At 43.0% G+C, this 22836-nt stretch overlaps 3 protein-coding genes across 3 annotated transcripts; 2 read left to right on the top strand and 1 right to left on the bottom strand.

The window, feature by feature from the left end:
• Positions 1-59: 59 nt before the first annotated feature.
• gid4 (GID complex subunit 4 homolog) lies at positions 60-4052 on the top strand. The gene is made up of 6 exons (XM_030089798.1): positions 60-440; positions 884-943; positions 1722-1829; positions 2070-2171; positions 2259-2389; positions 2465-4052. Exons 1-6 carry the CDS (start codon positions 144-146, stop codon positions 2526-2528), a joined length of 762 nt encoding a protein of 253 aa, XP_029945658.1. The 5' UTR covers positions 60-143; the 3' UTR covers positions 2529-4052.
• A 1851-nt stretch (positions 4053-5903) lies between these two features.
• On the top strand, positions 5904-9490 carry noxo1a (NADPH oxidase organizer 1a). Its single transcript, XM_030090629.1, has 8 exons — positions 5904-6058; positions 6140-6220; positions 6309-6381; positions 6459-6642; positions 7291-7475; positions 7566-7679; positions 7774-7891; positions 8333-9490. Exons 1-8 carry the CDS (start codon positions 5993-5995, stop codon positions 9081-9083), a joined length of 1572 nt encoding a protein of 523 aa, XP_029946489.1. The 5' UTR covers positions 5904-5992; the 3' UTR covers positions 9084-9490.
• Positions 9491-10069: 579 nt separating this feature from the next.
• Positions 10070-22666, bottom strand: tbl3 (transducin beta like 3). The gene is made up of 23 exons (XM_030090468.1): positions 22523-22666; positions 22342-22393; positions 21409-21504; positions 21073-21120; positions 20818-20959; positions 20649-20733; positions 20313-20483; positions 20117-20192; positions 19895-19991; positions 19579-19805; positions 19207-19348; positions 18852-18910; positions 18668-18774; positions 18337-18472; positions 16645-16884; positions 16499-16569; positions 15119-15275; positions 14889-14947; positions 14141-14244; positions 12464-12535; positions 11925-12083; positions 11636-11729; positions 10070-11253 (listed from the first exon to the last, which is right to left on the bottom strand). The coding sequence occupies exons 1-23, from the start codon at positions 22552-22554 to the stop codon at positions 10869-10871; spliced, it is 2811 nt and encodes a 936-aa protein (XP_029946328.1). The 5' UTR covers positions 22555-22666; the 3' UTR covers positions 10070-10868.
• Between the last annotated feature and the right edge of the window lie 170 nt (positions 22667-22836).

Here is a 22836-nt window from a genome sequence, read left to right as displayed (position 1 = left end):
GCTGTTCAAGTCGAGCACCAGCTTCCAGCCAATCAAATTCGAGGAAGCCGCAGCCTTCAAAAGTGACGTAGCAGGATCCTTCTCATTAGTTTGCCATGGGCAGCTCGCAAAATTGAGCAAAGTTGTTTGAGCTTAGAAATTGTATGAAGCTGGCAGGCCTCCTCGTGCCAGTCCCCCTTCTCTCCCCAGCTGCGCTGCCCTCGGCCCCAAGATCCATGACGGTTGCTGACGGAGACGCTTTGGCGCTCATCATGCCCGTCCGAGCGGAGTGCTGCGCTACACCCGGGCCGGCCTGCCCATCCCCGGCCTCTCTTGTGCCCCCAGCCCCGATCAACACCCACCAGCCGGGGGTGGCCACTTCGCTGCTCTACAGCGGCTCGCAGTTTCGGGGATACCAGAAGAGCAAAGGCAACTCCTACGACGTCGAGGTGGTTTTGCAGGTAAATCGTTTTTGAGATTTTTTAGCATTTGTTTATGATCATTCTGCAGAGTTGGCGTCTGTGTAGCATAAGTTGCTAACTAACAGACGCTAGCTGTCAGCTTTTTTGCTTGATACCAGCACTTGTATTTAATCTGGAATTTTTACGTCCGATCTGGTTTCTTCTCTGGTGTTTTGAAATCTGATCAAATCCCAATTATTATTAAAGTATGCTGTTCTTTCATTGCTTCTATCTGTGTTAGCATTTCGTGCAACAAGCTATTTTTGAAGGAATGAAGGGTGCTGCAGACTTGCTAATATAAAACCTAAACGGCCTGTTTGCACATATCCCCTAAAATCCTCCCTAATGACAAGTTTTCATTCAAATGCAAAAAAGAAATTCAGATTGCATGCAGGTTTCTAACCAAATAAAACTAACCATTCCATAAATGTTTTCCCTGACAGCATGTGACCATAGAGGATTCCTATTTGTGTGGATACCTGAAGATCAAAGGCCTGACAGAGGTAAGCCCCAAAACTAGGTCAAACGTAGTGAGTGTGACCTTTATTCCAGCAGTGACAACCCACCAACTGATTTCCACGTGATTGATGCAGGCTGAACAGTGACAGCTTCAGATTAGATGGAGTCAAACTTGAGGTATTAGTCCTGACCGGGGGCGCTTTCGTGTAAGTGTGTCAACTGTATACTCATTACATTATGCAACATGTGAAAGGAAAAAGGTCAGCAGGATCCTGGAGTACACTCTGTCTGAGGCCGAGTGGAAGATGAGTAGTCTGGGTGTGTAAATCTGTCCCAGGGTGGTGTTAGAAATTAGCCAGGGTTGTTGTTGTAGTAGTGAGGTTGAGTGCCGCTCCACATTGTGCATTAAAACAGATGCTAGAACATCACTAAATGGCTCAAAACTGCATCCAAATACATGAGTTATTTCGAATCGGTTAAAAAGTTAATGGAAAATATGAAGCAGGAGGGCATTAGGTTGTTGCAGAAAGACCATATGAGGGATTGACTGGGATGATTCAAGGTATTCGATGTATAGCAGAGGTTTGCATACATCTGCAGATATTTAGGGCAAGTTGAAACTAGTGCTGTAGCCAGCAGTCACACACTAGAACCTTATGTACTGATGCGATGTTAATGAACTGCAGAGTATGAGTCACAGCAGGTCCAAACATTTGAATATTCTCCATTTTGCAAATCATTGGATTTATGTTGTTGAGAAAATTACCCACAGAGTTCAGATGCACAGATTTCCTGACGCTTTTTTAATTCTCTTTATAACAGGAGTATCCCACTCTCACAACGTTCTTCGCCGGTGAAATTATCAGCCGAAAGAGGCCCTTTTTAACTAGGAAGTGGGATGCAGATGAGGATGTGGACAGAAAGCACTGGGTATGTCGTCTTCTGTTTATTTTGCATGTTTTTCTGCTGTGCTGCCGGCATGGGTTTCATTTACTCTGTAGTTCCCAACAACTTTGATTTTCTGGTATCTTTCAGTCAACATAACGATCAGTAATGATCACTTCGATATGCAACTCATACAAAGAGCAATACATTTACAACATTTGGTTGATTGAGAAAGAAAAATTCATATAGCAAAACAAATAATCTGTTTTTTTTTTCTCTCAACAGGGAAAGTTCCAGGCTTTTTACAAATATGCCAAAAACTTTAACTCTGATGAATTTGACTATAAAGCCCTGGAAGAGGGCGATTATATATTTATGAGATGGAAGGTTAGTCCCCTATCAAATGGTTCATTCTACTTTCTCCGCTGTTATCGTAGCATGGAGCTCTAACCTGGACTCTCCTTGCTCTTTCAGGAGCAGTTTCTAGTCCCGGATCACACGATCAAAGACATCAGCGGTGCCTCCTTTGCAGGCTTCTACTACATCTGCTTCCAGAAGTCCACCGCTACAATTGAGGGCTACTACTACCATAGAAGCTCAGAGTGGTAATTTCAAAAATCCAAACGTTGTATTGGTGGTTGATATTTATTTAACTCTGTTTTTTTTATTTGTTGCTGCAGGTACCAGTCTCTGAGCCTAAACCACATTCGAGAGCACAGTATGCCTATTTACGAGTTCCGGTGACATAGACGCACGGGAATACCGAGCGACGGAAGAAGACCGTTGGAGACGCCCTGTGATTGACTGGGATGGGAATGACGGAGACCCTTTTATTGCCAAGAATCAAGGTGACCTGTTCTCCTCACAGAAGCGGAGGGGGAGAGTTCACAAAGGGGGCCAGACACTCCTCTGCTGGACTGAAAGAAAGTCACAGATGAAGATGAATCAACACAAATGGCTGCGAGGCATGGACAGATGCACAGCTGCTGCAGAACCTATGTTTAGTTAAAATTTTAATTTGTCCTGTTTTTATTTAAGGGTTATCTGATCTCTTTGCACTTTCAAGCCGTCTCCCTGTGGCGGGAGATCAGAATTCTAGGTTTTCCTTGAAAGGAAAGACTGGCGATGGCCTTTCAGTTAGCGCAAGAGAAAAGATAATGGGACGGTTTATTCCTTGAAGCTTGATTTCTTAAGTCTTATTTTAAGGATAAAAAAATATATGTATATGGTCACTTTGATGCCCAAGGTTCATTGCCAAAACAAAAGAAAAAAAGAAGATGCCCGAGTCTTATGTTATATGCAAGATCTGCAGGACTGTACGTTATCAGGAAATCTGGGGTGATCTGAGTAAAATCCAACGTCTGAGGGTGATAGAGCTGGATTATTTTTTTTGTAGGAGAGAGTCACTGATACCCTTTTTCTCTTTGAAAGAATTCTCTGAGAACACTGATTGTCTGTTTGAAAAATTGTTCTAATACTAGAATTTCTTACACTAACTGTAAGTTTAATACCTTTAATGACACTTTATTTACTAGCAATCAGGAATGAAATGTGGACAAAGACAACAGACGTATTCAATAATATGTAGAGCTGAAGCACATGCGGTGGAACGTTCAGATGCACGTTTGGTTGGTGATACAAATGATTAAAAAAAAAAAAAAGCTGTTTTTTGCAGCATCAGAGCATCAGGAAAGGGATCCCTCGGTATGGCACAAGGATTGTAACTGGGAGAGTCGACATGCAAAGCAACAGAAGAAATGCAGGGTCGTCAAACTGTGAGCCTGAGATGGTGGGCTGTGGATAACCCCCCCTCCCCTTAGTTCATTTTACCACTTAACAATATGACGCAGCTTTCGGAAACGCTTTCCTTGTACAGGGTGAAAATTACGTTTTGTTTTAAGCGCCTTTTGTAATTACTGGAGGAGTAATTGGGAACGAATAAAAACCGCTTTGTTGCTTTAGGAAACTTGCTGCCTTACATTTTTAAACCTTTTCTTTGAAGTCATTATCTGGCTTGTGTTTTATTTGGGGAAAAAAATTACATGAACATTTCTGTTTGTGATACATTTTCTTTTTTTTTTTATTTTATCATCTGAGGGTTCATTTAGTTTGACGTAAAATGTGTGTCTTGTACTCAACTTATCCAGGATACTGTTGGGACTGCTATTCTTTTAACCCTGGTGTTTTACAATCCTGAATATGTCAAAGTAATTTTTTCCATCAATCATGCAATAGGAAAAAAAAAAATGGAAATGTGCAATCTGAGAAGCAAATGTTTATTTAGGAGAAAGGTGAATTTAAACGTCATGCTATAAGTCTGCTACTGAAGTGTAGTGTGGAAAGAAATAAAGATGACTATTTTATACAATCCTGTGTCGCATTGATGGTTATTATAAACCTGTGAGCTGAAGACACTCATCACTAGAGGTCAGCAGTGTACTTTGAATAGACAAATTAAAACTGAGTGTATTGGTGTATAAATGCAGCCTGTCTGGTGTACGTGCTGCTATGAGCATACCTTTCGGAGGAAACCAGGAAGCGTTTGCTTCCATGACAGGAGGAAATGAACGAAACGTGAATTGCAGTTTTTTTTTGTGTGGTTTTCACAATCAAGACTTCTGCAGTCACTATCGACACTGACTGCTGGAAAAATAGGTTTTCTGAGATAATCATATTTATCATACAAAGTAATAGGTTTTGATTATATATGCATTTTGACGAAACAAACCGCGATGCCATTATTTGTGCATTATTAGTAGCATGAGTCATTGATCATTCATTGGAAGCGTGTAATCAGATATAAGAGCAGACCGTCAGATTGCACAATTAGATGATTACGACATGAATTCCCAAACACCACTTCCAAGGTGTGAATGGTTGTAATATTTCTTTGAATGGCACTGAAAATGATCATGAAAAAAATGTCCTGTTTGTGAGTCCTGTGTGTGATAGAACTTTCTCAAGGTCTTTAGCTTCGTCCCACAGAAGTTGTGAGTTTGAGAATAGATTGTCCCAAGGTGTGAATGACAGTGTGCTTATCAGTCTCCGTTTGCCCCGTGACTTGTGACCAGCTCTGATAATCACAATTTGCATCCTAAAAATAGCTTATGTGCTATAAATAAGTGCCATTAACCTAATCATCTGATTTAAAAAAAAAAAAAAAGTCACATGAACAATAGAAGTACTTCGGACCATGACCAAGGCTTTTTGTGTCTGATCAACCAAGCCATGAAATTCAAGATATTCAGTCCATCACAGGATGACAACATTCCCTTACATCTTTTGAATCACCAGTTCACTTCAAAGACATGTTTTAAGGACTTTGGGAGAACACACACACACACACACACACACACACACACACACACACGCATACACACACAAGGGAAGGGAGGAATGTAAGAAAAGCCACAGAGCTCGAACTGGGAACACTCTCATTGTGAGACGAGAGCACCTGCCACTGAACACCATACAACCCTACTAGCTTTATTAAGCATCACTAGGTCCATGTGATGTGTGTTTGATGGGTTTTCTGTTTCTTCGTTGACTGATAATCAAGACATTATACGATAATTAGGCTCAGTGATTACTGTGTTTTCATCAATGAAGCACCAGATCTTATGATTACTGATGTTTTTGCTCTCACACTGTATGTATTCCATGTTACTGTGATTTCTTTGATGGTGAGAGTCGCATGGCGGTTCAGCGGTGGGCTTCTGGAGTCTACATGTTCTCCCTGTGTGCGTCTCCAGTCCCCTCCCAAACATGACTGAGGTAAATCTAAACTAAAAAGAATGAACCAATCATTTCCATGTGCTTCCGTCTGAATTACCAAAAGAGCATTTCTGTGGATGACTGATATGGGAGTGATACGCTTTAAAAACAAAGCCAGTTGAATTTTCCGATGACTGTGACTATTTCCTGTCACTACATCCTCACCGGGCCACCACGGATTGAGAACAGCTCGGCCTGTCAGTCAAGGTTTCATGCGCTGTGTATCGGTGCCATACAGGTGTGGCTGTGGAGCAATGCAGGAAATCCCTGCGTGAAGACAATAACTCTTGCTACGTAAGTCACAACGCCCCACCCTTCACAGGGAAGGACCAATATATAGAGCTCCAAATCATTTCTGCTGCAGTCCGAAACCTGAGCAGGATCAAGAGCCTCTGAACTGGACGCTCCAACAGGCTGTTTCTGGGTGTGTGATCATGGAGGCCGGGCGCTATCCTCTCAGCGTGCACGTTTCTGGAGTGATGTACAAGGAGAAGAAAAAAGTCAGCAGATGTCTTTGGTTTCTTTTCGTGTCATTTGAGGAGGTCAAACTTTGTGCTTTAACTTTGCACGTTCTTTTTCAGCTGTTCATGACATCCGTGCTGTGGTCGGACCAGAACGAGATTGTGATCTACAGAAGTTTTGCTGAATTCAAGAGCATGCATGTGAGTATGAAATATTGCACTTCATTTATGTATTACTCCTGTATGAGTTCATTATTTTAACCAATGTGAATCTGTTTTTATATTACAGAAACAATTGAAGAAAGCCTTTCCGTCTGCAAATAAACTTAAAAAGTCAGGCAGAGTCATCCCCAGATTTCAAGGTACATTACTGACAGCTTCATCTAATATTGATCGCAGTCCGATGGATCAGGGCTGAAAATGTCACGTTTGCTTTCAGACAAAACGTTGAAGCAGAAGAACCCTAAAAAAGGCCCCAACAAGACACTGGCGTACGTCAAGTTCTTGCAGGAGTACTGCACTGAGCTTCTGAGCTGCGACGCACAAGTGTGTCAGTCGACGGACCTCATCAACTTTTTCCAGCCCAAAGACCAGGATCTGCAGCCGGAGTTCGCCAAGAACAGGTGAGAAAAGCATTCAAGCTGAACAGTTATGACTATTTAAAGTTGGCTTTTGCAGCAGCACAAAATATTTCCATTTGTGTGGAATTTAATCATTCAAATCTGTTTAATATGAAACTACCTTTGATCAAATGAAATCGGGTCTTACTTGATTGGGGACTAAGATTTAAAATAAGGCGGAAATATGAAAAAAAAAAAAAATTCTACGTCAGTGTATTTTTTATAAATAGAAACCTTTTGTACCAGAGCTGAGAAATTGTAAATCTGAGAGCCAGAATTAGATCAAATATGTCCCCTGAAAGTGCATTAAGACACATTTTCACTTTGATTTGATCTATTTTTCTTGTTTCTCAGCTCTCGGTCATGTCCTCACAGCACCTTTCTTGCTGACTATCGGAGTTGTCACTCTCCAGTCAACCTGAAAGTGGAAATACTTGATAGTTTATTGCTGTGCTTACTGGTTTATAGTCGGCGAACATCAAGAGGCTCTAATATCACGCTGAGCTTCTTTTCTTTGTAACATCCACTGAGACCTGAAATTCTAGGAAGGTGTTTATTCACGGCTAGTGGGAGAAGAAATATCTCACGACAATACATTTTTGAAGATATTTTAAAATGCTCAGCAAATGTTTCCCTGTGACTTCTGCCCAGCATCATCATAATGCCTTCCGAGGAGGAAAACGGCAGCAGGCATGCCAGCAGTGGCAACGTGACCCAGCCGTTTGTGACGGAGACCTACAGATGTGTGGCCACGTACGAGGCCAAAGACACCAAGAACAAGCCTTTCAAGGTGGCCGTGGACGAAAAAGTCGACGTGCTCATCAAAGACAAAGCCGGTGAGCTTCAGTTGGTGTCTCTTGAGCGGGCGTGACAAGCGTGGATCCGGTGAATGAAGGACGGCTTCAACACGTTTGCTTTTGGTTTAGGATGGTGGCTGGTGGAGAAAGAAGACAAGCGCATGGCCTGGTTTCCTGCGCCTTACCTGGAGAAGATAGATGATGATGACGATGAAGATGAGATGGACGCCACCCCTGAGAGAGGTACGTGAACTTCCTGAAATTCTTCTATCTGCTGCTTTCAAACGTATTCCTTCAAGACACAGCATGACATTAAGGAACTCATTTTTTTCTGCAGGCATGCTCTACACTGCAATCAAGAGCTACAAGGCCACCAAAGACGATGAGATAACCGTGAACATTGGCAGCGTAGTCGAGGTGTTGCAGAAATCCGAAAACGGCTGGTGGCTCATCAGGTAAATCAAACAACCGACAGTTGAGCATTATCAATCCTGTTACTGGAAAAACTTGCTTCACTTCAACAAAGTACAGTTGGAAACAATGATGACAATTTTCCAATTGGTAAAAAGCCAGAGAGTGAATGCTTTGACATCAACAGGTGATGAGTGATTGGTGTTTCCTAATAAGTTCCCTGTCAGCTATGCAGGACAGGTAATACAAGCACAACGAATCATCAATTGATCGAAGTAACACAAACAAAAGAAGGAATGTACAAATTAAGGAAGACCATGTGCGCTCATGGTGGATTGACAGGGTATCATAGTGCGTCACTGAACAGATTAGTAGATTTTCCTCTGATCTGCAGAGCTTTGCAAGATCATGTCGGATGACAAAGTATTACTGTTTTGCCAACTCAGAACTCGTCTTCTCATCTCTGCTTTCTCACTGTTCAACAGATCCAATGGAAAAGTCGGGTACATCCCTGCAATGTACCTGAAGCCCCACAGTTACCCCCACATCCGCCTGACACCAAACATTCCAGACCCGCGGGCCTCCCCCACCTCTCTGTCCCCCTCCAATTTGCAGCAGCAGTCCCAGCTCAGCCGCTCCCAAGGAAACCTGCTGCAGGGTTCCCCCGCCAGGTCCCCATCCCCCTTCCTCAAGCCAGAGAGCAAGCAGAGGTCCCAGTCTCTCGATTTCTCTGAACAGCCCCTTCCTCCTCCTCCTCCTCCTCCGCCTTCGCGCTCTGCGGCTGCTGCCGCCACGCCCAGCTCCACCCTGCAGGCCCCTCTGCCCACCATCACGGTGGAGATGGACGAAGAGGAAGCCAACCGAGACAAGATGGTCAGGGCGGACAGTGAGGGGAGCTTCTCCAGCGACAGCTCCGACTTCAGCTTCAGTGACGAGCTCAGCTCCTCCTCCGCCAGCTCGTCCCTCACCCTGAGCCCCGTGGCCAACGACGAGCAGCCGCGCTTCAGCCGCACGCCCGAACCCATGAGCAGCAGCCACCTCAGCCCGACGAGCGGAATGGAGGGCCGGCTGATGCCCAGCGTCTCTGATCCCAACCTCTACAAGGGGCCCAGATCGCCGAAGGTGCCTCCGAGGCCTCGGGCTCAGGAGATCCTCACCCGCTGCACCACCATCACCCGGAAGAACGCAGCCAAAAGCAGCCAGTCGCCCACAGAAACAGAGATTCTCAGTCGGTAGAGATGCAACTGATGGCAAAATTAGATGTATATACTTCTCTGCTACTAAATGAACATGCTTAGTGTGCCTTTAGATGATATTGGGGGGGAACAGTGACACCTTTATCGTTAATTGTGAATACTGAAGAAGTACTTAACATGCATAACTCACCTCGTCTCTACTGGTGTTATTTTTCCATACTGGAAACCTTGTGTTGTGCCTTATATGCATTGAGATTGTGCCCCCTTCGGGTTCATTTCTCTCTGACCAAATGGGAAATCTAAAGTCTGCAGTGCCAGTGTGTGTGCGTGTGTGTATAGACTGTATCTAATTAAAACTAAACATGGCTTCCAGATTATGATCAAGGAAGTGTATTTGCATGTAAATGAAGATCTGATTACAAATAAATCATTTCTGTAAGCACCATCTATGCTTTTGTTGACTTTTCCTCGGTTATTCTGACTTTTACTGTCAACAAGTGTAAATAAACACCATATCCTTACCCTTTACGCAGCATGAACTATACATTTTACCAATAGGTCAAGTGTGGAACCCGACATCATGCGAGCTTCCTACCAACTGTCAGTAAAACAGGGCTACACTTTTCAGTCTCAAGCCCAAGCTGCAAAAACACGAGAATTATTAGACTGCACCAAACTGAAGCCAGTTGTGTAACAGATGACTCCACAAGAGTAAACGTGCACTTTGACCCGTCGCCGTCGTCACCTATTTGTTCCATTTCTAATATATCTAATTGGATCAAATCCAAACATGGCAAAAGGCTGTCCTGAAAAGGGCAGGAACACCTTTTCCATCGCACGACTAACACACATTTCACCGATGCCAGCAAGTATATCAGGGAAGAACCCAGAAGCTTTGAATTGTTGGCAGAAGACTGCAACCTGAGAAATTTAAGAAACCTTCGACGCTGTCGGTGAAGCGTGCCAAACACTCCGACAGCGCAGCCCTGTGACTCCTACAAGAAAGTGTCGTTCCTTTTGGTTATAAAAAGCCCAAATTTATTTAGTTTTTGATTACAAAAGACAAAAAAGCAGGTAAAAAAACCTTACACTTCAGTAATTACAGGTCTAAAAATAATTTGCCCATCATTATATACTTGAATCCATTTCACTTTATCATTATATATGATTGAACTTGAATTCATGACACAATGGTCTTCCTGAGCAAATCTGACCAACACCTGACTCTTGAACAAATTAGGTCAACGCTCTAGTCAGTCTTTATTTTTCAACTTTCAGTAAACAGAAGCTTAAAATGCTCATTCTGTAAGGACATGGTTTAGTTTTGAGTATCACTTAAAGAAAAGTGTGACTCATCTTAAATTATAATTTTCTTTATTTCAAAAACGTGCTTGTGACATGAAAACCATCCATTTCTTTTAAAGGGACCTTTGTGTGAGTTGCATAAAGGTGACATCGGGAAACCGGGTTCTTGTGGTTGAGCCGGTAAATCAGGTCTAATTGGCCAACGCTATGCACTCGGAAGGTGATCCTGGCTCGCTGCCCAGAAAGTCCACAAAGCAAGTTCTTCCTCCCATCAGTCCTTTCTGTTCTCTTCCTCCTTTGCATCAGGAGGGATCCTGGTGGTGGATATCCTGTTTAAAAATCAGTAAGGGTCCACGGTATCGGTGTTGGCAGGAGAGTGAATGTCCTTAGTCCCCCCGCTCACAGGATGATCATCGCTTCACAGCTGTGTCCTGCCACACAATCAGAGTCGCCCGATCTACTGCTGTGAGAGCGCAATCCTCCACAGCCGGGTCGCCGGGGTTCAGCTTGATGAGAGCGGTCAGCTGGAAGGTGTCTGGGACGGCGAGGCCGAAGAGACCGGGAGACACGTCTCGCCTTTCGCTGCCGTCTCATCCACTTCGATGATTTCCACGTCTTCCTCGTCTGAACTCTCCTCCTCGCTCTCGGAGCTGTGGTTTCCACTGGCCTCGGGGCTCTTTCTGCTTTCTGCGGGCGTGACGATTACGCAGGCTTTCGTGGTGGCGCTGACTTCCTCCGCCTCGTCTTCGTCCATCTCCGCGGGGCAGTCTGGATCCTCGTCTTGTCCACTGTCATTGTCGTCGGCGTCATCTCGGATCTCATCGCCAACTTTTCCTTTCTCCTTGTCGATGACATAGAAAGGCTTTCCAAGCGGAGTCGTATCCATTTCCTCATCTTTGTCCATGCTAGACAGGATTCAAACAATATGTCAGACATGCACGTCATGGATACTTTCAAGCATTAATAAATAATAACTAAGAAGTACATGGCACCCTTTGCCTTCCTGGACAGGTCTGTATGCAACCAATAAGTAAAAAGGAAAAATAAAAATGATTGTAACTGACGATAACAGCTTTATCACCCAGTTAGTTCAAGTCCTTGACCGTAACCTTATCTACTTTGTTTACTGATTTCAACCTTTCACGTTTGAGTTACCATTAATCCACAAAACACGCAAAGAAATGCAAAAACTCGACAGAACAGAAATAGTAGATCGCAATACCCTACTGTTTATATAAGATAGGTTGATATTAAATTCACCCTTCCACAGCCACACCAGTCTCGTACCTGGACGGGTCTCCAGTCACTCTCATTTTCTGCCACATGTAGTTCAGGAACATGGACGCCTGCAGCAGGTGGCTGATCCTCTGCATGTGTCGCTCTGCGGGAGATCGGTTTTACAATCACATATCTTCATTTATCAATAATCAAGGCTAGAATTATAATTGATAGAGCAGGCAGAGATATGATGGGTATATTTTTTTCTAACTCCTAAGTCTGTGACTTTACTTTAAAACTTTGACCAAACTGACCCTGTGAAACACAACATCTGGACAGAAGCGTGGCCTCCGCTGACCTGTGTATGGGATGAGGCCCTCCAGGTGCGTCCGTGCTCCCTGGTACTGCAGCAGCTCCTCGGGGGGCAGGTGTGTGAGGAGCACCTGGAGGACGGCCTGAGCGTCGTGGCAGTTCCTGGCGTTGGTGTTCCACGCCACGCAGTACCGCAGCAGCGACTCTGAGGGGTCAGAGTGACATGTGGGTCACATGTCAGACGGTGTGAATGGAAGACGAGGTCAGGAGTAGCGACATATTTCATCCTTTTCCAGAGAGACATTCCTAGCATAGTGCCGCCTGGGACGATGCCCGCATTGTTTGAAAGAGAGTCATTCTTTCCAACACACTTGTGTAATTTCAATTGTTTCATCATCTGTGGCTTTTTTCAGACTCACCTGCTTCTCACCGATAATTCTAGTCGGTCTTCATCACGTTTAATCCTCTTTTCATCTCAATATGAATCTGATGTTGACACTGTGTTCAATCAGCCCGAGCACAGGATTCTTTTGACGAGTCTTGCGTAACTCAAAGAAGGTTTGAGGACATGTTTCGAGGCGTTACCTTTCTGATCGATTCGAAGCTTCAGCAACGTCTTCTCCAGCAACGTCTGGCTGTTTTCTCCCTGACGGATCGCTGCGGACGGCACAGGACAAGACAGCATTAGCAGATATTGATCTCGCTATAGACAACTAAATGAATTCCACAGAGATGTCTTTACAGCTTTACTTTTCTATCATATAAGTTTCGTAATTTTTTTTTTTAAACCCACGTGGATGAACATGTGCATGGCAACCAAGAGCCTGGTAATTAATTACGGTACTATTTTTGTTATTTGTGTGAATGGAAAAGAAAGATCATTGACAGTATCGGGTGCTTTTCTTCCGCTTAAGCTCAACTACACGTGAATAATCCCACAATCCATCATGTCAAAGCACCGGCCTTTTGTTTGAGCCGCGTGCTGAATTTCACATGCAAGTGCACACGCTGGACAATGAATGGCATTCCGCTTTAACCGCAGTGCAGCAAAACAAACAGAAACAACTGAAAACAAAACAAGACGGAACGCATTTATCTTCCTTTTAAATAAAGAGGAATGAAAGAAAATAAACAAAACTCTAACTGCATCTCACCCTTCTATTGATCGTGTCACTTCTAAACTAAGGAAAAGTAAAAACGTAGAAAAACTAGCATAAACACCATACTGTTGGTCTCTTCTGCTTTAGAAAGCACCTTCTATTCCCCGATGGATGCAGTCTTCTTAAATAAAAGGGAAAAATGTGAAAAAACGTTCCTGAACTTTGTGCACACTTCACAGAAACCTGCTGCAAGTGACAGCAGCTCTTACATAAGTCCTATTTAGAACTGTTTAATTTGTAAATAATACAGTTTGTTGAGGTGCGTTACAATCAAAGTAGACTCTAAAGCTTATTTAACTAGAAACGGTGAAATATGTTACATATTGGCTAGTTTCACAGCATTTTGTAAGATATGTGATTATATATAATTGGAATGTAATGGTGAATCTTTATATTAACTTTTGGTCTTAGAAGTACAAAAACAGTTTTCAACATAACTAAAGAGTTTCTGTGTGAATATATTTGAATAAATATCGAACAGAGGATTAATTTGCCAGTTGATCCCAGCACGCTTTGAGCAGACTTGGCCAGAGTCATCATTACATTCAGAGAGCGTGTGAGCTGGATGAGCTCAATTAATATTAACCAATACAAATGAATCACAAGCTTATACGTCACACAAGCACGAAACAAACAAAGAGAAGGCAGACAGAAGGGCTAAATTGATGTTCTGAATAGATCACAATGCTTTATCTGTCAGGTGTCAAGTTAAAAAGTAATGTTTATTTAGAATGACAGCTTCATGCAGTCAAACTGTAATTGGATTGGAAAACACTCTGCATTGCCCCGTGAAACAATGGCTTGCTCTAAGTTTTGTAATGGGGATTAAAAATATTTTGCTTCTGACTAGCCAAATATTACTGTTTTAAAACGCTCACGCTGAAAAACAGGAGTGACAGAGCTGCTTGTTTTAAGTTGAATGTGCTTTGTCCTGAATGGGACAGACTGACACGACCACAGTCTGTGGTAACACCCGCAAAACAAAACAAAAATAAGAGATGGACGGGGCATTTTGTGCGAATGTCAAGAGACAGAATCAATACCGGACGTGTGGAGGGTTAAAGGCTGAGGTAGAGCTGCTGCAGTGGGTTTTGCAGGATACCTTTGATCACAGTGAGCACGGTGTGAGGATGATCCAGAGAGATAGCCAGACCCAGGGCCTTCAGGTATTTCTTTTCATGGAGCAGGTTGGACAGCTCCTGCTGCCTTCACGCACAAATACACAAAAACAGGACACGAAATGTGAGCTGAGAATTTTACACAGGGGCGGCGTGTGCTCAGTGCACATTTACTCAAAATCATAATATGAATATGAAGTGGAGAACGATTACAAAAAGTACAATTCAAATCGAAGAATCACAAAGCAGATTCTGTGATAATGGGGTAAATTTTTAAGAATATAAAGACAGCACGGCATAATGGGTTCTTATTAAACATAATTTGTATTGTACTGAGCATCAGCATGCCATTACACAACAGTGTCACGTCTCAACCCAAAATAGATTAGGGTTGACATTCAGGATTAGCGGTGACAGAGGGGATAATCTTTAAAAAGGCATAAAACCTCATCACAGCATTACATAAAAATGTAGTCATATGTTGTAAAAAAAAAAAAAAACCTGTAACAACACTGCCTATTATATCATTTTTTGCACATTCATTCAATTTTATGAACAAAAGTTAAATATTTCATTTAATGAAAATGTTAATTTTAACTTAGAAGAAAAAGCAATAATCAGGTGGAACTGGGCGTTTCTTTGTGCACCGCTTCAGTCTGGAGGGCGCAGGAACAATAGCGGACAACCTGCTCCGTCATTCCAGATCAGCAGATAATCTTATGTGTAACTCACTTGAGAATTTGATCCTCCTGCTTGGCCTGCTCCTCTGCCAGTTCCACCTCGGTCACATCCTAGAAAGGTGCGTGACAGGTCATTTATTAAGCTCCGATAAACCACTGACATCTAAAAGGAAACATCCCTTTCAGACAGAACTCAAAGGTCAAACAGTTCAATGTTATGTGAGCAGCGAGATGACAAGGACGTGTCCCAGTGACCCCCACACTTCTCCCGGCGTTACTCACCTCCCAGACGGTGATGTTGGAGTCCGCGGAGCCCGTCACCATCCGGTCGTCTTTGCGAGTGGCGTGGAGACCCCACACTTTGTCCTGGTGGGCGTCCAGCGTCTTCACACACTCGTTGGTCTTTATGGTCCACAGCTTCACCAAACCGTCGGAGCCGCTTGAGAAAAACGATGACAACATGTTGAATCATTACTGTGCACAAGCAGAGACTTTTATTTAGACACACTGCAGGGCTCAAGCAGAAAGCAGAGAAGTAGTAGTTCTACAATCACGTCATGTCACGATTATTTTCAGATTCAAACAAGGTTTTACTGTGAACTTCAAGATCTTTGGTTTTAGGCAAAAACTGTAATTTATAGTGTAAAAAAAAAAAAAAAAACATTCTCGAGACACAGACTCTTGAGTGATTTTCGTGATAATGTACAAACACGCAAAAGCATCCTGGAGAAACGAGGGCTTTATGTCGGTCTAATAAACTTCCCGAGCCTGTAGCTTAAGTTTGAGATTCTTCAAAAGCAAGTGAGCTTGACAAATGTCAAATCCCATGAAATGTGTTATGACATGCAGATAACTGAAGTCACACAATGAGCAGTCACACATTAGGTTCTAAATAATCCAGAGAACAATGCGAAGCGGCACCGACTGCACAACCTGTGTCTGGTTCACTTCACAGAAGATCGCTTATGTGTGACAGCTGATTATATAACAACTAAAAATACTTCAATATCGTTGAAAAAAAGTTTGTGTCTCTACTTAAACAAAAACAATATATAAACCCGTTCAGAATCAAGCTTTTTCTATTTATGTAATGAAATACACAGTCTGACCATATGAATTCTGCTAATCCTATTACAATTGTTTTATGTTCATTACTTATTATAGTAAAGATCAAATTTAAAACAATGTCTATAGCAATGTAAAAGTAGAATTGGATTATTTATGTTGTTATTTCTGAATTACGGTTTTATTATTTAAGATTTTTATAGTTATCATCATTTATTTAATCACTTTATTTGTTCCTATTGTAAAGACAGCTCCATATTCATCTGTTATATAACCGCTGATGTTTAGGTTGCTTCAGCTGGAGTTTCTGTCTCTATTGGTTGCAAATGAACCATTTCTGTGTATACTTAGATCAGAGATAGGAATGTCTTTATGGTTTCTGTCTATTCTCTTTCAAACCTGTTGTGAGTGTAGTTGGTGTCGGCCTTAGCTGGGGGAAAAAATACAAACAAAAAGGCTTCAAATATTTCATTTTCTATCTGATGAGTGAACGAATATGGAAGATTTAAGGTTTAAATATAAATTTTAATGATATTTAAATATTTATTTTGAGATACTGTGGTGGAAATCCTAGAAATTTAAAAAGGGCGTGTTTACCTGGTGAGCAGCTGAGTGCCTCGGCTCACAAAGATGACCTTCAGGACAGACGCATCGTGGCCCTCGAACGTCTTTAAGAAACAAAACAAAAAGAGAAGTATGTCAACAATCTTCACAAAATGCACGCTCGTGCGCCCGCGTCCCACCTTGAGGCAGCTGAAGTCTTGCAGGCTCCACAGTTTGGTGGTGCCGTCGGCGGAGGAGGTGGCGAGGACCTGATCCACGGGCGAGAAGCAGACGGCCCACACGCCGCGCCGGTGGCCCCGGAACACCCCCAGCAGGCCCACGTTCCCGTCGGCCGTCAGGGACCACAGCTTGGCCATGCGGTCCTGGGACCCCGAGGCCAGCAGCTTGTCATTGGGCGACACCGCGACGCTGTTCACGTCCTGAAGGAAACCAGGGGAAATGGTTCGATAGAAAATTTACAGAAAAATCTAGAATAACTGCAAAGTCTGTGCAGGAACACAGAAACTTTCAAGATTTAATTTAAAGGTTTTTATGGCACTAATTCAATGGTTCGAAACTGTGGCTCCTGAATTAAAATGAGTTTCACACCTCTGGATCAGATAGTGAGTTATCATATTTCCAAACTGCAGCAGAAAGAAAAGAGTCGCTGAATGAATGTAAAAAATGAGGGTCACATTTTTCCAGAGTGACTGAAGCAGCTTCCCACCAGCGGCTGCTTGAGTGTCAGGAAACACAAACTGCTCATTGTTTAAGAATCAGTCTGCGTCTGTCTCCCTGCAGCGCCTCCAGTGTCACTTTCCCCGGTGTGTCTCACAATCCGTTTACGTCAGATATTTCCAAAGGAATGCTGCACGGGGCTCGTGTGCTCGGTGCAGCTGGCAGAGGGGTTGAGGAGGATCAGGAAGACCGTGAAACCGCAAACATCTGAAGAGGAATCTGCTCCACTGGTGCGTGAAAGGACGGTTTTTCTGTCGACTTCCTTATGAGAAGAATTAGCTTTTGTGTGACGACGCGGACAGAAGGAGCAAAGAAATGCCACCAAAACTCTGGTGACCCTGCATATCCGCCTGACACTCAGAAGTGTTAATGATTTAGTTATCAACCCATTCTTGGTTTTGGATGAAGTTATATTTTGATTTTTCCAGGGTGTTTTCCACCAAATTTAAGATTTTGTGTTTGTTGAATGTGACAACAAGACAGAGTCAAAGGCATTCTGGTCGAAACAGGAAAAGTCTATGTGCAAAAACAAAGTGTAAAAATTAATATTTACAGATATGACCATTTAAAACTACTATGCTGGCTGTGTGTGAAACAGGTTTTAGTTAACACTCTTCACTTCATAACTATTCATCTCTATTTGTATTGTTGTATTCAAACATAATTAGAGCTCATAATGCTGTATCCAAAAATGTTTCTTTGTTGTTGAAGATAAAACACGATTGTTGTGAATGCACTTAAAGTTCCCTCACTAATTAAAGGCTTTCAAAATGTGACGCGCACACGCTAAGTCATTCACGTGTGAATTTAAGATTTTCTTTATCAGATGACGCCTGCTCAAATGTTCTGGCTGAACCCACGTTGTTTTATGTCACTGATATGATTAAATCAAACTTCTGGTTATTGTGGATCTTATTATGTAATCCAGTCTTTCAGATCCCAAATCTACACAAACGCCTCTTTATCTGCAGCCTCAACGTCTATGAAGCTTCACAATTCAACAGGGATGTTGTGTTTTCGCACCGTCTCCACTTATAAATATACAAGTAACCACAACAGAGAACACTCGTGCAGAAGCATGCGCTGCCATTATGTAATATGCTGAAGGGTTTTCTTGTCCTCATCCTGGACTGCGGCCAGGTGTTGTCTAGTACCTTATCGTGTGCCTTCTCTGTGGTGCGGGCGCTCAGGTGATGGATTTCTTCCTCCTCCGCAGAAAACTGAGCAGGTAGATCCCACACCTTCACCGTGCAGTCCTGACTGCCGGTGACGACGAAAGACGCCTTCAACCTGGCCGCAAACGCAAAAATGGAAAATCTTCACACAAATGCCACTTCTTTAACTCAACTACTAACAAGATATTAATGTGCAGAATAAATATACATATTGTGAAAAACATATTGACATAGAATAAGTGTGTTTCGTATTGGATGTTTGCCTGATATCGTGCAGGCCGGTGTTGACACACGTGTCCACCAGCCTCACCTGGAGCAGGAGATGGAGCCCACAGCGTTGGTGTGACTGCAGCCCTGAGCGACACATCGCACCTGGCCGCTATCGCCGTCCATCTGCCACACGCGCACCGACCGGTCCTAAAGGATGCTTGTTTTAGTCGTGTGTCGACGGCTCTGGAACTTGCTGGTGTTTGTTACGACAGCGCTGTGCTTACCTTTGCACAGCTTGCAAACAGGAAGCCTTTTTTGAACACGTCCAGAGTGAGGACAGTGTCTGGAAAGGGAAAACCAGGAATAAAGCAGCAGATAGAAACATGGAATTTAACCAACCAATTCAGCAAAATGTATTCCTCAACCTGGCCTGTACACCTTTTATCTCCAAACTAATCAACCTCAGCTTTACCCCCCTCTCTCGGTCACTTCAATGAAACTCACAGCTGTTCCCATCTCTGCCACCTGGAATGCTACTGGATTATATGAGCTCGACACACACTGATGAAACTGATAGAATGAAACGGAAAGGAAAAGCATGTGAATGTTTGCCTCTGCTGCCCTCTGCTGGTCACTCACCTGTGTGCCCGTAGAGGATCTGGCAGTTGTTGGTGAGCAGCTCGAACACCTTCAGCTGGCAGCTGTTGGTGGCCACCACAATGTGGCTGTCCCCTTTCCCCAGGAACTTCACGTCCAGCACCTCATCGCTGTAGCCGACAAACTGAGAGCGGGCGCACGAAATAAAGCAGAGCAGACGACAAAACATTAATGTCTGAAGACGGGCTGAAATGAATAACAAGTGATTTACTGATTTAGTAATACTAAAACTGCATATCCTCTTAATGCTTCAAATATGTTCTGAAATTAAAAATTAATCTGAAAACATGATGACGATGACATGCCCTCTACAAATATTACATAATATGGCTAATTTTGTGGTTTGGAGCCCACCTGGTGCTGTGTGCTGAGAGCAGGCAGCTGGTACAGCAGTATGTTGTGTTCTGCAGTGACTGTGGTCAGTCTGGAGGAGGTGGGCAGGTGGAACAGGTGTGTGAGGCCGCGGGGGTTATCGTCGTCTTTGCCCTCGTCGCCCTCTGCAGGGCTGGAGGAGAAGGTGGTGGGGAGCGTTTGGGTGTAGACGCAGCGTGCCGTGCTGGCCTCCCACACTCTCAACACTCCTGGAGAGAAGAAAGGAGAACACTTGAGCGACAGAAATTTAGAACTGCCGTGTACGGGGATGTGCTACTGGGAGAAATTCATGCCGAACCTTTGCTTCCAGCTGTGACGAAATGCAACTCCTTGCTCTTCACTCCAATCTGAGATAAGTCTTCATTTTGAGGCAGGATGACGACACCTTCAACAGCCTGGATACCAAGAATTTACACATGTATTTCAATTAAACCTCTTATTTTTTTTTATTGTAGAGTCAAAAAAGCATAAATGACATTACCATGACAATACTGCATGGACAGAAATGGAAATACCTTACCTCAAAGACTGGAACGGTTTTTATGGCTTTTCGACTATTCAGGTTCCAAACAGTACAGATCTTGTCTCTGCCAGAACTACAAGTAAAAAAAAAACATTGATTAGCTAGATTCGACACACTCTGCTAAAACATCCAGAACGCTCTCACAGTTTGGATATCAGCCCATTTAGTAAAAAAAAAGAAGAATGCGCCTCACCTGACCATGGTGTCTCCATCATGACTGAAGCTGAGGGAGGTGACAGCGCTGTAATGGCTCTGCAGGACGCAGACACACTGGGAAGAGCGAAGGTCCCACATCCGAATGCCACAGTCCAGAGAGGAGGAGAAGAGCTGCAGCCGATCGATATCTGGGTGGAACTGGACCAAGCTGCATGAAACACACAAGAAAAGATTCTCTGTGATCCCTCACGAACGCAAAATGACTGATGATCTAAGGCTGTTAATGTAAGATCTCCAGCATGAACAAGGCACCAACAGTTTCAAAAGATTATATTATAGAAGCTGAATCCAATTTAGAGAAACTGAGACTTACTGCACAACACCAGATGACCCTTTAAGGTTGTGGGTGCAATACTGCTTCACCACATCCCAAAGCTTAATGGTGCCGTCACAGCCACCTGCAAGAAAACACAGCAAAACAACAGTCAGTATCTGATATCAGACGCCATTCAGGGCTGACTGATGATAGTGGGATAGCTGACCTGTGGCCAGAAGCGTAGAGGTGGAGTCGAAGGCCATGCTGGCAACAGGAACATTGTGAATGGCTCTCCAGGTGCGAGTACAGGTGGCTTGTTTCCAGTCCCACTGCTTCAGCAGCAGAGCCCTGCTGGCTGTAACCAGCAGCTGTAGTGGAACACAGCAAAAGCATTAAAAACAGAAACTCTGAACCATCTTATGAGGGGTTAGATAATGTAGTTTGAGTGAAAAAAACACAAGTGATCACAATGTGAAGCTACCTCATCATCTGAGCTGAGAGCAAATGATGTGATGTCCTCCTGATCATCCTGCAGACAAAATTTAAACATTAAAAAAAATTACAATACTTCAATAAATCAGAGCATACAGTATTTCACTATATGGCAATTCACTCGAGGAATAATAACAGTGCTATAATAAAGAAATATGCAAATTTTATGTAATAATGCAAGTCAACAATGTCACTGCATTGTTTTCGTATCCAAGTGAAAATACTTGTCTTCGCAGTTTAATTTACATTTTAAAAATGCAATAAATAACATACTGCGATTATATTTTGTACGGATGGAACAAAATCTGCAGCTTCCCAAACTCACATGCTCCACACAGTGAACGATCTTCCCTGTGCTGATCTCCAAAACGTTGACGCGAGAGCCACATGTGCAAAAGATGTATTTCTCATCTTTGCTGATCTGAAAAACAAACACGTGAGGTTGAGAGCCAATCACATGCAGAGACAGTGGTGGGTCATCACAATCTCCAAGCGTTCAAATGTATCGCTGACTCCCCGTTGGCGCAGCATATTAATGCATTTGGTATTTAAAAAGCAAAATATCTTCCTGAGGGATTATGTACTATTGCAAGTATGCAAGAGAGCCGTCTTCTCAAATGAACAGTGACTCTCACCCACAGACACTCTGAATGCACTGGAGAGCACTTTCAGTGACAGACTCCTTTTTTCTAAGTGTGTGATGAAGCAAAACGCAGGTCACACCTTCATGCAGCTGTATAATCAGCACTGGTCCCAATAAGACTAAGTAATAACAAGCTTTAGTATATTTCCAATCAATACCAACACTGTCATGTGAGGCTGGAAAACAATTCTGTGGTTATTATATCTGTTTAATATTATTGCTACCAAAGTACTAACAAAGTAGTTCATGGCGGAGCACTGGCTGCAAGTGACTAGATTTTTTGATTGTGAGAGAGAGTGGGGGAGTCAGAACATGCAGAGAGCAGAGTCACACCGTTTTGACCTCTCTGTATATCTTTTAATTATTATTGAAAGATGTTGCTGTAAAATGCATTTTTGAGGACTTTGGAAATGAGTCAAAACGCCAGGGAATTTCCCAGTGGATTTCTTGTGATTTGGAGCATAAGATGTGGATTTAAACATAACAAAAAAAAGAACAGAATAAAGCGTCGGGTTGTTTCTCTGTATTCCTATTTTCCACGTAAATCACAGGGGTCAGCTTCATACATTTCATCATAATGGATGTTTTAATACCCATCAAGTTGAGTTTACCCACCTGAACTTTTCCACCTTTGTAAAACGGCTCTATCTTGCTGGAAGCAGCGTAACTGGGAGAGAATGGGAGAAATTAGACAGATGTTGCTGCGAGGGGCATCTTTACCTGCCATGTTAGCCTAGCTAATGCTGGAAAGCTAACAAGATGTGCAGTCCGCGCGCGCTCTTCTGCACAAACTTACTTCGTTTTGAATTGAAGGTTGACGCCTGCCATTTTCTAACGGGAACCACCGACACTTGGAGACTTTAGCGACTGTGAAGGACTTAAATCACTTATTTCTCATCACGCACGTTGGATTCTATCAACACTTCATCCCGCATGTTGATAACTGCGTCGCTTGTGTTTTACGTCATCAAACGCACTGCGCCCTGATTGGCTGGAGAACTTTCTTTATTTTACATTGTTTTATAGTAAATATTTCGAAATATAAACAATAAAAAAAACCATAACTGGTGTATTTTGTGAATTATTGATATGACTAGAGTAATTTAATTG

This window comes from Salarias fasciatus, chromosome 4, assembly GCF_902148845.1.
Source record: "Salarias fasciatus chromosome 4, fSalaFa1.1, whole genome shotgun sequence".
Lineage (NCBI taxonomy): Eukaryota > Metazoa > Chordata > Actinopteri > Blenniiformes > Blenniidae > Salarias > Salarias fasciatus.
Note: the sequence above shows the minus strand (reverse complement) of the source record. Positions and strands in the feature narration are given on the sequence as shown.

Bases quoted from the DNA above. Each gene is read 5' to 3' on its own strand.
- gid4 (XM_030089798.1), top strand. From the start codon at position 144: ATGAAGCTGGCAGGCCTCCTCGTGCCAGTCCCCCTTCTCTCCCCAGCT. The intron at 441-883 runs GTAAATCGTTTT...TTTCCCTGACAG, and splicing joins ACGTCGAGGTGGTTTTGCAG to CATGTGACCATAGAGGATTC. The intron at 2,172-2,258 runs GTTAGTCCCCTA...TTGCTCTTTCAG, and splicing joins ATATATTTATGAGATGGAAG to GAGCAGTTTCTAGTCCCGGA.
- noxo1a (XM_030090629.1), top strand. From the start codon at position 5,993: ATGGAGGCCGGGCGCTATCCTCTCAGCGTGCACGTTTCTGGAGTGATG. The intron at 6,382-6,458 runs GTACATTACTGA...GTTTGCTTTCAG, and splicing joins AGTCATCCCCAGATTTCAAG to ACAAAACGTTGAAGCAGAAG. The intron at 7,892-8,332 runs GTAAATCAAACA...ACTGTTCAACAG, and splicing joins AACGGCTGGTGGCTCATCAG to ATCCAATGGAAAAGTCGGGT.
- tbl3 (XM_030090468.1), bottom strand. From the start codon at position 22,554: ATGGCAGGCGTCAACCTTCAATTCAAAACGAA. The intron at 20,193-20,312 runs GTGAGGCGCATT...TTTTACTTGTAG, and splicing joins GATGGAGACACCATGGTCAG to TTCTGGCAGAGACAAGATCT. The intron at 16,570-16,644 runs GTGGGACGCGGG...TGTTTCTTAAAG, and splicing joins AAGACTTCAGCTGCCTCAAG to ACGTTCGAGGGCCACGATGC.